Below are 14,907 nucleotides of genomic sequence, written 5' to 3'. Positions count from 1 at the left end.
TGCCTAAACCTCTCCGCCTCTCTCCTCCTTTAAGATGCTCCTTAAAACCTACCTCTTTGACCAAGCTTTTGGTTACCTGCCCTAATTTCTTCTTATGTGGCTCGGTGTCAAATTTTTTGTCTTACAATACTCCTGTGCAGTGCCTAGGGTCGTTTTACTATGTTAAAAGCGCTATATAAATACATGATGTGGAGATGCCGGTGTTGGACTGGGGTGGATAAATGTAGGAAGTCACACAACACCAGGTTATAGTCCCAACAGCTTTATTTGAAATCGCAAGCTTTCGTCACCTGACGAAGGAGCAGCGCTCCGAAAGCTTGTGATTTCAAATAAAGCTGTTGGACTATAACCCGGTGTTGTGTGACTTCCTATATAAATACAAGTTGTTGTTGCATGGATTAGGGAGTAGCCACACTCTGTCTACCACCTTCCATGTGGCTCTGGCTGCTATGTTGGCAGGTCCTTTGCCATCCACTCCTACAATTCCATACCCCCTGTGCCTGATTAAAATCAGACGAATATTAACGTGTCTCTGAGAATTTTGCGGCTCTTTTAATTGTTTCTATCACAGGCATGGCTTTACTTTGCTACATGTTATGCTTTAAGAGGAGTCCAGCTTTATATCCTGCAACTGCGTGCTCAGAAGGGCTTCCTCTGTCCACCTCATTTATTTGTTGGGCCTCCAGGACTTAACTCATGAATTACTGGTGGGACTTGCATCTTTGTCCCACCTAGCAATATTAAAACAAACTGACCCTGCGATTTCTGGCGGCATCAGGGCCATTGGGCGGACGGAAAACCTGTCTCACGCAACTTATGGCGGCGGATTATGTGACTCGAAATTTTGGGGCCACTGTCTTTAATCAAAATTTCCTTCCCTTGAATATGAACCTCTCGGCCATTTCCACACCCAGCAACCCCTCCACCACCCCTCTCTAACGATGAAATCCAAGGCCACCACGCCCCGCTGCTTTTTATCTGCTCTCTGCCAGCACAAGTCCGCAACCCATCAAATTCTCTTTCATTTCCGTGTTTTCTATCAGTAGCAAGGCAGCCTTTCCCTGCTGGATCTTAGTATGTACGTACAATTTGTTACAACTTGCTGGGTATCCTGATTTATTTTTAAGCGTTAAGCAAGATGAATTAAGTACATAGATAATGGAATTTAATAGTAATCAAGTCCAATGATCAATCACTGAATTGATCCCTGAAACATCAGTAGAAATCCCAGAATATGATGTAATAACACAATGACCTTGTCTCATTATGCTAAATCAATGGCCTTGAAATACGTTGTTTATTAGATGGTACAACACCATATAGCACCCATCTGATGTCGTGCTTTTTTTTTTACAATTGCATAGCAAGCTTTCAAAAAGAAAGAAAACCAGTCAGTGTTGGTTGCTTCTGACTTGTATTCTGAAACTTGAAATCATTTTCAAATTTACAAAATTCCCTGATCGATTAACAGTTAATATCTGATCACAGTTGGTGTTTAGTTAGTAATAGTTAGCGTTTGTATTCTTAAAGGAAGACTGTTCCACCTTAACAGCAGAATAATGCACTGTGCACTACATGGTACAACCCTCGTTTGTTCTTATTAAAAGGATATCATTCAACTCACCTTGAGCAACTCCACAGGAAATCTGTTAGTAATAAAAGAAAACTTACATTTAGCATGGATTTCTCTTTGGCAATCTTTTCAAGTGACATGGCAAATCTCAATATGCCATTGAAAGAATAAGTATGAAGAAACAAAGGAATGTACAAGATTCCCAGAATTCAAAATGCCTCAATTAGTACTGAAGATAGAATCTGTGACACTTTACTGATCTTAACAGTCATACTTTAAAAATGAAAGTTCTCTTTCAATATTTCTCTTAATATCTCCTGTTTCTCACGATACCTCTGTTTCAATCTCTCTTATCTATCTACCGATCTACATATCTATCTACTGTGTTAGCACCCCCCTCTCGCTCTCATTCTCAATATATCTCTATACATCTCTAAATATTTCTCTCTCTCTCTAGATATCTACCACTCTATCTCTAGGTATCTCTAACAGATATTTCTATTTTTAGCTATAGATCTCACTTGTTCTCTCACTCTAGTTCTCATGCATGCCGCCTTGCTGGCTCTCTCGCTCTCTATGTACGGACAAATTTATGATCTTCGAATTGAAATAAATGTTATTTAATTTGTGGTGCCAAGATTTACAAAATATATTCATATATTTAATACATTTTATCTAATATATTTCCCAATATTGCAAAACACTTTGAAGCAATCTAAGATATAATGGGATACGAAGCGTGTTCAAAACAAAGATAGACAGCAATGCGGATTAACATTTTAGGGATTCCTTTTTTAGTGAATGAGAGGATCTGGTCAGTTTAGAAAAAGATTTTTTAAAATTCGTTTATGGGATGTGGGCGTCGCTGGCAAGGCCAGCATTTATTGCCCATCCCGAATTGCCCCTCAAGGGTGGTGGTGAGCCACTGCCTTGAACCGCTGCAGTCCCGTGTGGTGAAGGTACTCCCACAGTACTGTTAGGTAGGGAGTTCCGGGATTTTGACCAAGTGACGATGAAGGATCGGCGATATACTTCTATGTCAGGATGGTGAGTGACTTGGAGGGGAACTTGGAGGTGGTGGTGTTCCCATGCGCCTGCTGCCCTTGTTCTTCTATGTGGAGGAGGTTGTGGGTTTGGGAGGTGCTGCCGAAGAAGTCTTGGTGAGTTGCTGTAGTGCATTTTGTAGATGGTACACACTGCAGCCACGGTACGCCGGTGGTGGAGGGAGTAAATGTTTAAGGTGGTGGATGGGGTGCCAATCAAATTGGCTGCTTTGTCTTGGATGGTGTCGAGCTTCTTGTGTTGTTGGAGCTTCACTCATCCAGGCAAGTGGAGAGTATTCCATCACACTCCTGACTTGTGCCTTGTAGATGGTAGAAAGGCTTTGGGGAGTCAGGAGGTGAGACACTCACCGTAGAATACCCAGCCTCTGACCTGCTCTTGTTGCCACAGTATTTATGTGGCTGGTCCAGTTAAGTGTCTGGTCAATGGTGACGCCCCAGGATGTTGATGGTGGGGGATTCAGCGATGGTAATGCCATTGAATGTCAAGGGGCGGTGGTTAGACTCTCGCTTGTTCGAGATAGTCATTGCCTGGCACTTCTTTGGCGTGAATGTTACCTGCCACTTATCAGCCCAAGCCTGAATGCCTTCCAGGTCTTGTTGCATGCGGGCATGGACTGCTTTATTTGAGAAGTTGTGAATGGCACTGAACACTGTGCAGTCATCAGCGAACATCCCCATTTCTGACCTTATGTTGAAGGGAAGGTCATTGATGAAGCAGCTGAAGATAGTTGGGCCTAGGACACTGCCCTGAGGAACTCCTGCAGCGATGTCCTGGGGCTGTGATGATTGACCTCCCTTTGTGCTAGATATGACTCCAGCCAGTGGAGTTTTCCCCCTGATTCCCATTGATTTCAGTTTTACTAGGGTTCCTTCATGCCACACTCGGTCAAGTGCTGCCTTGATGTCGAGGGCAGTCACTCTCACCCCACCTCTGGAATTCGGCTCTTTTGTCCATGTTTGGACCAAGGCTGTAATGAGGTCGGGAGCCGAGTGCTTTTGGTGGAACCCAAACTGGGCATCAGTGAGCAGGTTATTGATGAATAAGTGCCACTTGATAGCACTGTCGATGACACTTTCCATCATTTTGCTGATGATTGAGAGTAGACTGATGAGGCGGTAATTGGTCGGATTGGATTTGTCCTGCTTTTTGTGGACCGGCAGTTTTCCACATTGTCGGATAGATGCCAGTGTTGTAGCTGTACTGGAACAGCTTGGCGAGAGGCGCGGCTACTTCTGGAGCACAAGTCTTCAGCAGGATAGCTGGGATGTTGTTGGGGCCCATAGCCTTTGCTGTATCCAGTGTGCTCAGCTGTTTCTTGATATTGCGTGGAGTGAATCGAATTGGCTGAAGACTGGCTTCTGTGATGGTGGGGACCTCAGGAGGAGGCCGATATGGATCATTCACTCGGCACTTCTGGCTGAAGATGGATAGTGCAGTGGATGTGGTTTACATGGATTTCAGTAAGGCTTTTGATAAAGCCCCACATAGGAGACTGGTCAGGAAGGTAAGAGCCCATGGGATCCAGGGTGCCTTGGCACATTGGATCCAAAACTGGCTTAGTGGCAGAAGGCAGAGGGTGATGGTGGAAGGTTGTTTTTGTGACTGGAAGCCTGTGTCCAGTGGGGCACCGCAGGGATCGGTGCTGGGTCCCTTGCTGTTTGTGGTCTACATTAATGATTTGGATGTGAATGTAAAGGGTATGATCAGTAAGTTCGCAGATGACACAAATTGGTGGGGTGGTAAATAGCGAGGAGGGAAGCCTCAGGCTACAGGACGATATAGATGGGTTGGTCAGATGGGCGGAACAGTGGCAAATGGAATTTAACCCTGAAAAGTGTGAGGTGATGCATTTTGGACGGACGAACAAGGCAAGGGAATACACAATGAATGGTAAGACCCTAGGAAAGACAGAGGATCAGAGGGACCTTGGTGTGCATGTACATAGATCCCTGAAGGCAGCAGAACAAGTGGATAAGGCGGTTAAAAAGGCATATGGGATACTTGCCTTCATTAGCCGAGGCATAGAATGTAAGAGCAGGGAGGTTATGATGGAGCTGTACAAAACGCTGGTAAGGCCACAGCTGGAGTACTGTGTGCAGTTCTGGTCGCCACACTATAGGAAGGATGTGATTGCTTTGGAGAGGGTGCAGAGGAGATTTACCAGGATGTTACCTGGGCTGGAGCGCTTCAGCTATGAAGAAAGACTGGGCAGGCTGGGGTTGTTTTCCTTGGAGCAGAGAAGGCTGAGGGGGGACCTGATTGAGGTGTACAAAATTATGAGGGGCATAGATAGGGTAGATAGAAAGGAACTTTTTCCCTTAGTAGAGGGGTCAATAACAAGGGGGCATAGATTCAAGGTAAGGGGCAGGAGGTTTAGAGGGGATTTGAGGAAAAACTTTTTCACCCAGAGGGTGGTTGGATTCTGGAACTCCCTGCCTGAAAGGGTGGTAGAGGCAGGAACCCTCACAACATTCAAGAAGCATTTGGATGAGCACTTGAAATGCCATAGCATACAAGGCTACAGATCAAATGCTGGAAAATGGGATTAGAATTAGACAGGGCTTGATGGCCGGTGCGGACGCGATGGGCCGAAGGGCTGCTTTCTGTGCTGTATGACTCTATGACTCAAATGCTTCAGCCTTGTCTTTTGCACTCACGTGCTGGGCTCCACCATTATTGAGGATGGGGATATTCGTGGAGCCTCCTCCTCCTGTTGTTTAATGGTCCACCACCATTCATGACTGGATGTGGCAGGACTGCAGAGCTTTGATCTGATCTGTTGATTGTGGAATCGCTTAGCTCTGTCTATAGCATGCTGCTTCCGCTGTTTAGCATGCATGTAGTCCTATGTTGCAGCTTCCACAGGTTGGCACCTTATTTTTAGGTACACCTGGTGCTGCTCCTGGTATGCACTTCTACACTCCTTATTGAACCAGGGTTGGTCCCCTGGCTTGATGGTAATGGTAGAGTGAGGGATATGCCGGGTCATGAGGTTACAGATTGTGGTGGAATACAATTCTGCTGCTGTTGATGGTCCACAGTGCCTCATGGATGCCCAGTTTTGAGCTGCTAGATCGATTCTGAATCTATCCCATTTAGCACGGTGGTAGTGCCACGCAACACGATGGAGGGTGTCCTCAGTGTGAAGACGGGACTTCGTCTCCAGAATGACTGACTGTGCGGTGGTCACTGCTACCAATGCTGTCATGGACAGATGCATCTGCGACAGGTAGATTGGTGAGGACGAGGTCAAGTAGGTTTTTCCTTCGTGTTGATTCTCTCACCACCTGTTGCAGGCCCAGACTGGCAGTTATGTCCTTCAGGACTTGGCCAGCTCGGTCAGTAGTGGTGCTGCCGAGCCACTCTTGGTGATGGACATTGAAGTCCCCCACCCAGAGTACATTTTGTGCCCTTGCTACTCTCGGTGCTTCTTCCAAGTGGTGTTCAACATGGCGGAGCACTGATTCATCAGCTGAGGGAGGGTGGTAAACAGCAGGAGGTTTCCTTGCCCATGCTTGACCCGAAGCCATGAGACTTCATGGGGTCTGGAGTCGATGCTGAGGACTCCCAGGGCCACGCTTTCCCGACTATACCACTGTGTCGCCACCCCTGGTGGGTCTGTCCTGCCGGTGGGACAGGACATATCCAGGGATGGTGATGGAGGAAGATGATTATGATTGGCGTCACCATTATACTCCCTTTAGATATAAGTTTATAAAATCTAGCATTTGTTGCATTGTCCACTTCTCAAAGTTTGAATGTGTAATTTTTGTATTAGTTCTTAAATTGCAGTTCTGAGTTTGTATTTCTCTTACATTTTAAATAACTGTCAGCCAACCACTTCAGATTTATTTACGTTTTCATGGCTAGCATCGCATTATATAAGAAACAAGGGTTTTGAAATGATTAGATATTCTGATTGAAAACATCTTTAATTTAAATAGAATTCAATGTATCGAGCATTGGACGCTTAATAAAATATTTCAATTAATTTATTTTGGTTGCAAGTGATGTTGCCTAAAACACTTACAGCTTTATTTTATTGCTATTCGGTAGTGTTGCATTTAGATTACTTTTAGATAATAAATTTGAGCTGTGTTGCTACTGCTTAATGTTGCCCTTTATGTAACTAACACAAGGTCAGAGTTGGAGTTTAAGACTCCCTTTCCATTTTCTTTCTTCCTTCCTCCACACTACCATATGATTCTATTGGTTGACTTTTAAGAGTGGCTCCCCCCCCCACTTTTTAATTTTTAAACTTATTTTGTGATAAAATTAAGACTTGAGTAGTGGTAGAAATGGATGAAATGCCCTTTCTTTGCTTTCTACTGGTCTTGCTCCATCGGTCTGCTTTTTTATTAAACTTAATACCGAGGAAATAAAATTCTCTTATGTGTGAGCACTCTTGTGCAGGAGCAGTATGTCAAATATGGCCTTCCTTCCCCAATTTTCTAGTCTTCCCTCCTGAACTGTTGACCTCTGCTGGCTATAGCTCTCTGGTTGCGAGCTGCTCTCTGGTACCTTGCCCAAGTAACCATTCTTTATGTATGAGCCTAAACATTGGTATTCAGACTATTTGACTGCTGAATCTGCCTTCACCTCATGATCATATGTGTGTACTTTCCAACCAGAATGCGAACCTTTGCTGACAAATTGTCCCCTTTTAAGCCCAGGAAGTGTTGAACTCAATTTTTCCTCCTTTACTGTTGTCCTAGAGGATGTTAGCTAACTCAGCATAGCTCAAAGATTGTTGGAAGGAAGCTCCAGAGAGGACCAAGATGGCTGAAAGCTTAGAATCATAGAATTCTGCAGCACTGAAGGAGGCCATTCGGCCTGTCGCGCCTGAGTCAGCTCTTAGAGCTGTCCAATTTAGTCCCACACCTCAGAACTCTTAACGTTTTGCACTATGTGGTTCAGTCGTAAGTGAGCAGTTGAGGAAGGAGATGGATTTCATGGATAGGGTACAGTGTTTTTGGCAACTGCCAAATAAAATGGCTCGGGCATCCCCAGTGTTTAATTGGAGGATATTTCACTCAGTTCATGACTTGACGTTTGATAGCAAGTCTGACAACATAGAGATAGACATGGAGTCAAAGATGGTGGTGAAAAGATAGAATTGCATCTTGTCAGCATATACATGGAAACTGCCCCCATATCTAATGAGGGGCAACATGTAAATCAGGAAAAGGAGAGAGCAAAGAATGTAAACTTGGGATACACCAGAGGTGACTGTTGGATGGAGTGGAGAACCGGAGAAAAAGTTATTGCTGGAGGTCCCCTCCTGTTTCTCATCTACATGTTGCCCCTTGGTGACATCATCTGAAAACACAGCGTCAGTTTCCACATGTACGCTGACGGCACCCAGCTCTACCTCACCACCACTTCTCTCGACCCCTCCAATTGTCAGACTGCTTTTCAACATCCAGTTCTGGATGAGCAGAAATGTTCTCCAATTAAATATTGGGAAGACCGAAGCCGTTGTTTTCGGTCCCCGCCACAAACTCCGTTCCTTAGCCACCGACTCCTTCCCTCTCCCTAACATCTGTCTGAGGCTGAACCACACTTCGCAACCTTGGTGTCATATTTGACCCTGAAATAAGCTTCCGACCACATATCGCAGCATAAGTAAGACCGCCTATTTCCACCTCTGTAACATCGCCCGCCTCCGCCCTTGCCTCAGCTCATCTGCTGCTGAAACCCTCATTCATGCCTTTGTTACCTTTAGACTTGACTATTCCAACGCACTCCTGGCTGGCCTCCCACATTCCACCCTATGTAAACTCGAGGTGATCCAAAACTCGGCTGCCCGCGTCCTAACTCGCACCAAGTCCCATTCACCCATCACCCCTGTGCTCGCTGACCTACATTGGCTCCTGGTTAAGCAACGCCTCGATTTCAAAATTCTCAAACTTGTTTTCAAATCCCTCCATGGCCTCGCTCCTCCCATACTCTGTAATTTCCTTCAGCCCCACAACCCCCCTGAGATATCTGTGCTCCTCTTAATTCTGCCCTTTTGAGCATCCCTGATTATAATCGCTCAACCATTGGCGGTCGTGCCTTCTGTTGCCTCGGCCCTAAGCTCTGGAATTCCCTCCCTAAACCTCTCCGCCTCTCTTTCCTCTTAAGACGCTCCTTAAAGCCTACCTCTTTGACCAAGCTTTTGGTCATCTGCCCTAATATCTCCTTATGTGGCTCAGTGTCAAATTTTTTCGTCTTATAATACTCTTGTGAAGCGCCTTGGGATGTTTTACTACGTTAAAGGCGCTATATAAATACAAGTAGTTGTTGTTGTTCACTGACTGCATTTGGGGTTGGAATCAGTGGAGCCACTTTAGGGCAATCTACCAAGGTGGCGGGGGACTGGTGTCATCAGCTTTGTCAAACACCTTGGAGAGGTCAAAGAGGATAAGCAATGATTGCACATCATGGTCAGAGTCACAGAGGATGTGTTGGTAATTTTGACCGGGGCACTCTTGATGCTGTGTACACAGTGGAACCTGAAAGGAGGAGATTCAAGCAGAGATTTATGGGAGAACTGAGAACTTAGCTGGTAAGTTAGCAGCATTTTCAAGGACCTTGGAGACGAGATCAGAAATGGGGTGGTAGTTGGAAAGGATGGAGGGTCAAGCATGGTCATTGAAGCAAGCGGTGCTGATGATGGTTTTGAAGGAGGGAAAAAAGGTTGCCATTACGAATGTAAGAAATCACACAACACCAGGTTATAGTCCAACAGCTTTATTTGAAATCACAAGCTTTCGGAGCGCTGCTCCTTCATCGGGTGAAGTGGAGAGATGCATAAAAACACAGCTTATATAGCCAGCAAAAAAAAAAAGTTTTTTGTCTTTTTTTGTTTTTCATACAGACCCCAGCATCTGCAACATTTGACCCCTTGTGACCCCACCTCATTGTTCTTTGATGTAATGTTTTCCTGACTGACCTGTTTGGACACCATTTACACCTTTGATTGCTGTGATTATCTCTCTGCCGAGGTGTGATAAATGGCAGTTAGAAAGATTACCTGTAAACATCTGACATTATTCTCTGACTATATAAGCTGTGTTTTTATGCATCTCTCCACTTCACCTGACGAAGGAGCAGCGCTCCGAAAGCTTGTGATTTCAAATAAAGCTGTTGGACTATAACCTGGTTTGTGTGATTTCTTACATTTGTCCACCCCAGTCCAACACCGGCATCTCCACACCATGGCCATTAAGAATGTCAGCAAATAGTGGGGCAAGGATATGTAACTAGTGGTCAGGAGCTGAGTGTGAAGTAGACTATTCAGTATTTACAATAACTGAATTAGCAACACAAATATACAATAAACTTTATATGCAATACATGTTTTGATAAGTCCTGTTTAAGGTATTATGCTGTGATGTAAAACCTCTTAACTAGGACTCTTCCCTTTCGAACAGTTGTCCGTTTTTCATGTATGGGCACTTGGCAGCAATGATACGGAATTGAAGCTGCTCAAGGGAAATTTTTCTGTAAGTGGTTAACGGCAAATTTGGCCAAGACATGTTTAGACTTTTGTATGTAGTTTGAGAACTAAATGTTCATCGTGGGTTCATTACTCACTTGTACACGTCATACCTGAGGCTATTGTGGCCATGTGCATTTAGAATTTCACCCCCACAAGGAGATTTTCAGGGTAAGACCATTTGGACAAGGAAAGGGATGAGAGGAAGCTTATATGAAATGAGCTTTAACTGCCCTTTGCACGAAAGGAAATGGCCCACTAAAGCCAAAATTATCAAAACTTGAAGAAAAATAATTAAACGCCTGTTTAAATGGAATATATAATGGTGCCCAACCCATTACTTAAATCTGAGTTAGTGTGTCTTTCACATTTACAGAATATATTGGGTATTCCACAGTTTTCTGTTCTATAATCTTTACTGAGTTTCACTGATAAACGAGCCAATAAATACAGCACCTTCACAGTGACTCGTGCTAAAATGCAAGGCAGTTTTTAATGTATTAACTGGCACAGAAAGAACTCCTCTTGCCATTTTTAAAATGTGCCATCTGGATCAGTATAGCTAGTTTTACGATGTAGGATATGACAATGCAGTCTTGTATCCTGAGACCATAATACCAACAATACTGGTTACTGGAAGAATGGAGTACATAAGACTCAACATAGTAATATCAATCCATTTGAAAATGTTTTTTTCAACCCCAATTGTTTTGTATGCCAATGTTTGATAGCTGCTGTACTTCACTTTTACTTGTGCTTTGGATCTATTTCCATGGAGAACCTATTCGTGTTTTCTCACCCCATTTAAACACATTGAAATACAGACCTAAACCACCTATTGAGAATGCATGAAGTACCTTCAGAGGCAGGGCAGGATTCTTGGACGGAGCAGAGCATTACACAGTGAAGTTTAAGGTTGATCAGTGCACTTCACATCAAAGTTTTATGGACTTCATTGTAAAACCTACAAGTTGTACTAAAAAAGAATTGTAGCAAGGAATGAAGGAAATTACTGATTAAATTCATTAAGTCATACTGATTTTTTCATTTGTTACGCATTAGTACAGTATTGTACTTCTGTTTTTTGTATTTGATTTCATGTGAATTGTTAGTGCAATAAGCTGATGCCAAGTTTTGTATTTTGTCCTGTTCATGTATATGTATGTTGGTGTGTATGTGTATTTATGTAGCTACACTGTCATTTATGTATGGCTGTTTCACAATTAATTTCATGCCTTACTATATGTTCATGAACTAAATAATTTAAGCGCAGCATAAATCGTAAAGCATTATAATTCAATGGTTTGAAAATAATTTATCTAAGATACAAATATACAAATTGAGCTTTCGGTTTGATGGGTAGCTGTAATTTATCAAGTAAGCTGCCTTTAAAGAATAGTTGGTGTAAAGCTGCATCTCAAATGCTCAAAGAGAGTTAAACTGATGCTTTGCTTGAGCTTAGCCAAAATTCTGCTGCCCATACTCTAACTCGCTCCAAATCCCGTTCACCTATCACCCCTGTGCCTGCTGATCTGCATTGGCTCCCGATCCGACAATGCTTCAATTTTAAAATTCTCATCCTTGTTTTTAAATGGCCTCGGCCCTCCCTATCTCTCTAACCTCCTCCAGCCCTGCAATCCTCTGAGATCTCTGTGTTCCTCCAATTCTGGCCTCTTGTGCATCGCTGATTTTAATTGCTCCACCATTGGTGGCCATATCTTCAGCTGCCTAGGCCCTTCGCTCTGGAATTCCCTCCATAAACCTCTCTACTTCTCTACTCCCCTCTCCTCCTTTTAAGATGCTCCTTAAAGCCTACCTCTCATGTGTTAATATTTCCTTATGTGGCTCGGTGTCAAATTTTGTTTGACAAGGCTTCTGTGAAACGTCTTGGGACGTTTTACTACGTTAAAGGCACGCTAGAAATACAGGTTGTGTTGTTGCTATATTAAAGATAGTTTGCTGACCTTTTGTTTTCTGGTTAATCTCCAACTAAATAGCCCAGAGAATGTCTGTCTTTTTTTACAGCAAGATCCAAATTGTGTCATAACCCTTTCCTGTTTAAATTTTGGGTTAATCCTTTGCATGTACAAGGTAACAACACAAACTAAAATGTTTGGGATTATAGAAACATTAGCTTTTATCAATTCAATTAAATCCTGCACTCTAATCTGATTTGGCGCTCACTTGTAAGACTTTGTTCAATCTTTCACTTTTCTGTCTTCACTGTTCGACTGTATCTTTTAATTCACTGAGTGTTTGGTTTCAGAATATGCGCACAAAATATTAATACTTTCAGTTTTACAAAGTCATATAATTTCCATCACCTTAACCTCTCTTACAACTGAATTTATAAATCTCTTCTTGGCTCTTTGAAAAAGCTTGATGTGGGATATTGTATGATTTTTACCATTAACTACAGTTTGTACTCTATAAAATGATATGGTTGTTTTCAGTCTTTGTTTATTCATGTGCATTAGACTCTATTTTCTCTTTGCTCTTTTTGTCTCTATGGAAATGTTGTAAAAGCAGTGCTGGCTTCTGCTCTGGAGCATGCGACTAAACCTGAGTGGCGATGTCTCTTTAACCTTTCACTTGTATGAAGGGATATCAACTTCATCACTTTTAATTAGTTAAAGCTTGAAGAAAACGTGTAAGCATGTCATTTTTAACCTAATGCTTTGCCTTGCTACAGCTTCTTCAACTAATCAGTTAAAACTTTCCTAATTTAAAACGAAGTATTTACCTATTTTTTTTGAAGAAATTGAAAGCCAGATAACAAGGCGGTATGCAATTTATATCCACTAATGCAGAGTTGATTTCCTAGGTGAACAGAATCTGATCCACTGTTATCCTCATTACAGTATTATTTGCATAATTTTAAAACTGGCCACATTTCTCTGAAATAACTGGAAAGCTTGAACACATATAGGCTATGGATTATACTTCTATAAATACTATAATTTGCCAATTATAGTAGTAGGATAATTATGTTAGGATAGCACAGAGCTGTGAGTGCATGCCATTAATTGGCTTATTCTGATTAATATCTTGAGCTTTTTAATCATTTTTGTGCACTTTGTCATCCCTTTTGTAACAGAACAATGACAATGAGACGGCCTTGCACTGTGCAGCACAGTATGGTCACTCAGATGTTGTAAAAGTTCTTCTTGAGGAACTCACAGATCCTACAATGAGAAACAACAAATTTGAAACACCACTGGACCTGGCTGCATTATATGGGAGGCTGGAGGTGGTGAAAATGCTGCTAACTGCCCACCCAAACCTGCTGAGCTGTAACACCAAGAAACACACGCCGCTTCACTTGGCAGCAAGAAATGGGCAAAAAGCAGTAGTGCAAGTCCTTCTGGAAGCAGGAATGGACATTAACTATCAGGTAATGGCCAGGGTGTTTGTATTTAGGGGCACAAAACACCAATGGTGACTTTTTTGTGTTTTTCCTTCAGTTTTCTCATCTTACCCCTCCTCAAGGTGCAGCTAATAATGAGATATATTTCCTTTGGTAGTGGTAACTTACAGGAGTGGTCATTTTTCCACATGAGGTGGGGCGATCAGCGTCAGTGCACTATTAGGCTATGGGTACAATTAAAACCCAGACTGACTGTGTCCTTACTTGATGACCATAACACACTGCAACAGGGCTTGTTAATGATGATGAGAAGATGCAATTCTGGCCATTTTTATTTTTTGTTTTCTTATTTGATCACCAGGAACTGTGCAAAAGCAACCTGGTGACTACGTCCAATTAGATTTCACTGACACCTTCTCGCACAGCATAGCTGTAGATCAGGAATTCAGCACAATGGGGTATGGAACCTATGTCCTCTTGCTTTGTGGGACCCCAAATTTCTCGAATGCACAGTGCCAATGTATTGCTTTGCCTCCTTGTTATTTTACCTCACTAGCTGATCCCCTGTGGTATTGCTTATGATGAGTCAGTAGATTTGGTAAAGTGTGATGTCTGATGTGTGGGAGGAAGTGTGTGCTATAGGAATGAGTTTTTAAATATACTATAGCGGAACAGTTTTCTCTTATCGATGAGCAGGAAAGGAGTACCATGAGCAAAGGCGGAGGAGGAGCATGGAGGCAAGTGGAATGAGTCTTCCACATATTTTTAAGGGGAGTGTGGTTGGAGTATTATAGATATTTTTTAAGTTGCCTGCAGGTTGAAAGAGTAAGTTGGGAGCTAGGATTGGGTAATTTAATATGGGAAATATTGTGAGGGGAAAGAAAGTAAAGTTACTTAGAGGGAAGCGGTGAGAGAGAAACTGGGTAAAGAGGATTGGAAGGTGAAAAGGCGTATTAAAAATGTAAAATGTGGATTTGCAAGGAGGGAAATGGGGCCCAGTTGGCAAAATAAGCGGGTCAAAAGAATGTCTGTTAAAAGATAATGGATCTAGAGCAGTGGAGAGGGAAACCGAACTAGAGGAAAGTGGGGATGGAGGACAAAGGTAAAGTCTGAAAAGCGGAGAAGCTGAAGTGTTGTTTTTGTTTGTTTTAGACCATTTTGCATTTTAAATAGAGTAGTGAGATGGTGGAATCTGGGATAGACTATTTACTATTTAAAACAAAAGAGCCGGGGGCGCAGGTCCTAGGTGGATGGCAACGAAGGTTGGGAGAGGCTATAAAGACTGGCAGATGTGGTGGGTGTGCAGAAACAAAAACGGTAGGAGAAGCCAAGAAGGGTCTAGGAGAGGCTGCAAAAGCCAGCAGAGGTGATTGGGGAAGGCTGGGAGAGGGGGCAGGGGCAGCAAAGGAGGGTAGGAGC

The 14,907-nt window shown here is 43.0% G+C and overlaps 1 protein-coding gene across 13 annotated transcripts in view; it reads left to right on the top strand.

Annotated features, from left to right (window-relative positions):
* Positions 1 to 14,907, top strand: part of anks1ab (ankyrin repeat and sterile alpha motif domain containing 1Ab) — a 440,627-nt gene that overhangs the window by 124,890 nt on the left and 300,830 nt on the right. For 12 of the 13 annotated variants that reach the window (XM_086011497.1, XM_086011496.1, XM_086011499.1 and 9 more), the window contains one exon: positions 13,219 to 13,515. In XM_086011497.1, the coding sequence (XP_085867623.1) occupies positions 13,219 to 13,515 (297 nt within the window). Of the gene's footprint in view, positions 1 to 12,675; positions 12,772 to 13,218; positions 13,516 to 14,907 lie in introns of those variants that run through there. The other variant, XM_086011503.1, reaches the window with a different exon arrangement.

The sequence above is a fragment of the Somniosus microcephalus genome, chromosome 18, assembly GCF_052327205.1.
Source record: "Somniosus microcephalus isolate GS21.2 chromosome 18, FLI_Smic_1.0, whole genome shotgun sequence".
Lineage (NCBI taxonomy): Eukaryota > Metazoa > Chordata > Chondrichthyes > Squaliformes > Somniosidae > Somniosus > Somniosus microcephalus.
The sequence above is the reverse complement of the archived record's forward strand: the minus strand, read 5'-3'. Positions and strand labels throughout refer to the sequence as shown.